The sequence below is a fragment of the Enhydra lutris genome, unplaced genomic scaffold (genome assembly GCF_002288905.1).
Source record: "Enhydra lutris kenyoni isolate GAN:26980312 unplaced genomic scaffold, ASM228890v2 scaffoldscaffold68, whole genome shotgun sequence".
Classification (NCBI taxonomy): Eukaryota; Metazoa; Chordata; class Mammalia; order Carnivora; family Mustelidae; genus Enhydra; species Enhydra lutris.
In genome coordinates, this window is record NW_019154152.1 from 10,259,224 (window position 1) to 10,261,332 (window position 2,109).

At 43.0% G+C, this 2,109-nt stretch overlaps 1 protein-coding gene across 1 annotated transcript; it reads right to left on the reverse strand.

Moving 5' to 3' along the window:
• Positions 1-664: 664 nt before the first annotated feature.
• On the reverse strand, positions 665-1,618 carry LOC111159652 (olfactory receptor 52M1). Its single transcript, XM_022522208.1, has one exon. It carries the CDS (start codon positions 1,616-1,618, stop codon positions 665-667), a length of 954 nt encoding a protein of 317 aa, XP_022377916.1.
• Positions 1,619-2,109: the final 491 nt, after the last annotated feature.

Here is a 2,109-nt window from a genome sequence, read left to right on the forward strand (position 1 = left end):
ACATACATAAAAACAGACTGAGTAGAATATATTATATAACAGTGTTATCAACCAAAGCACTTGATCTATGCATTTTTTAAAAGATTTTATTTATTTGACAGAGATCACAAGTAGGCAGAGAGGCAGACAGACAGAGGGAAGCAGGCTCCCCGCCAAGCAGAGAGCCCAATGCGGAGCTCGATCCCAGGACCCTGGGATCATGACCTGAGCTGAAGGCTGACCAGAGGCTTTAACCCATTGAGCCACCCAGGTGCCCCTTGATCTATGCATCTTAGAAACTTCATATGCAGTTTATAAAGTAAGAGTATTCTTTCCTGTTTCCAATGTGTAAAATGTGAACAAAACTAGCTACCTCCTAAAGATGTTGGGATATCTGTAAGACTTACATAAGTGGTGACTGGACACTAACCGCTATTTATATTACTGATGTCATCATGATTTCACCTTGAAAGCTCAAATACCCTTTAGTCTTTAAAAAAAAAAATAAGTAAAAACAACTACCCTTAGAATTTAGAGTTGTCCTGTCTTGGCATTCCTTTGGAATCACACAAACTAGAGAACACTGGGCCCAACATCTCAGACTGGTTGTAATTCCCATTTGGCAAGCTGCCTACCATATTTCAATTCCTTCTCTATGTGCTTATTTGAAAGAAAAGAAAGTAAGTCATTTAATCTTAGTTTCTGTCTTTAGGATTTGAAGAAGCCGCTCACGGATCTGCTTCGTACGGACAGCGTAGACGATGGGATTAAGGATTGGAGGAATGAGGAGGTAGAAGTTGGCCAGTAGAGTGTGGATTGGAGGAGGCACTTGGTGACCAAATCGGTGAATGAGAGAAGAAATAGCAATAGGAACATAAAAGATCAGAATGGCACAGATATGAGAACCACATGTCCCCAGGGTTTTAAGCCGGGCCTCAGGTGTGGCCAGCCCCATCACAGCCCGGAAAATCATCACATAAGAGGCAGCGATGGCCATGGAATCCAGGATCAGGACCAGAAAGCCAATGTTCAGCCCATAGACAGTGTTTACCCTGCTGTCACCACATGCCAAGGTGACCACCACCATGTGCTCACAGTAGGAGTGGGAGATGACACGAGCTTTATAAAGGGGTAGCCGCAGGCAGATCATCAAAGGCAGAGGTCCGATGTATAGTACACCACGGAGGAGGGCAGCCAGCCCCAAATGTCCCACCACATTATGAGTGAGCACTGTAGTGTGACGGAGTGGGTTGCAAATGGCCACATATCGGTCAAAAGCCATGGCAAGGAAGATGCCTGACTCGACTGTGGCAAAGCAGTGGATGAGGAACATTTGAGCCAGGCAGGCATCCAGGCCAATGTCCCCAGCACCAAACCAGAAGATTCCCAGCAGTTTGGGCATAGTAGAAGTGGACAGAACCAGGTCGATGACAGCCAACATACACAGGAAGAAGTACATGGGTTGGTGCAGGCTATGTTCTACCTTTACCATGGCCAGAATGGTGACATTCCCCACCACAGCAACCAAGTACATGGCGCCAAAGGGGATGGAAAGCCACATATGCAGGGACTCCAGCCCTGGGATGCCGGTGAGCTGGAAGGAGCTGGGTATTGAACAGACATTGTGAGAAGGGAGCATGATTCATAAATGAACCTTCTCACCTGTGGCCGAAAATGCAGTAGAAACTTTTTCTAGAAATAAAAAACAAGAATATCTTATTAAGTTCTATAATAAAGAATAAGATCATTGATGCTACAGACTTTCTTAGAAGAAACTATAGAACAATGTCCTAGTTTAAGTGTCATGTTCATGCTTTCATAGTATTGAAAAAAAAATTGCCAAGTAAAAGCTAAACACATTCAAATGAATGTAGGAGTATTTCTTTATAATAGGACTCTCGGAGTAATGTGCTTACATCAATAAATAAAATTACATGAGACAGACTAGTACTAGTTTTTAGTCTTTTAACTCTGCAGGTAGGCTATGTGACATCTCCCAGGATTATATTAGGATTATATTAGAAGGTCTCAAAATACAAGCTCCTTGAAAAGAAGAAATAGTTGATGCTAAAAGATACAGTGAGAGACTCCTGGGACTGTCTAGGTTGTATGGTAAATTTGAAGTTTAAG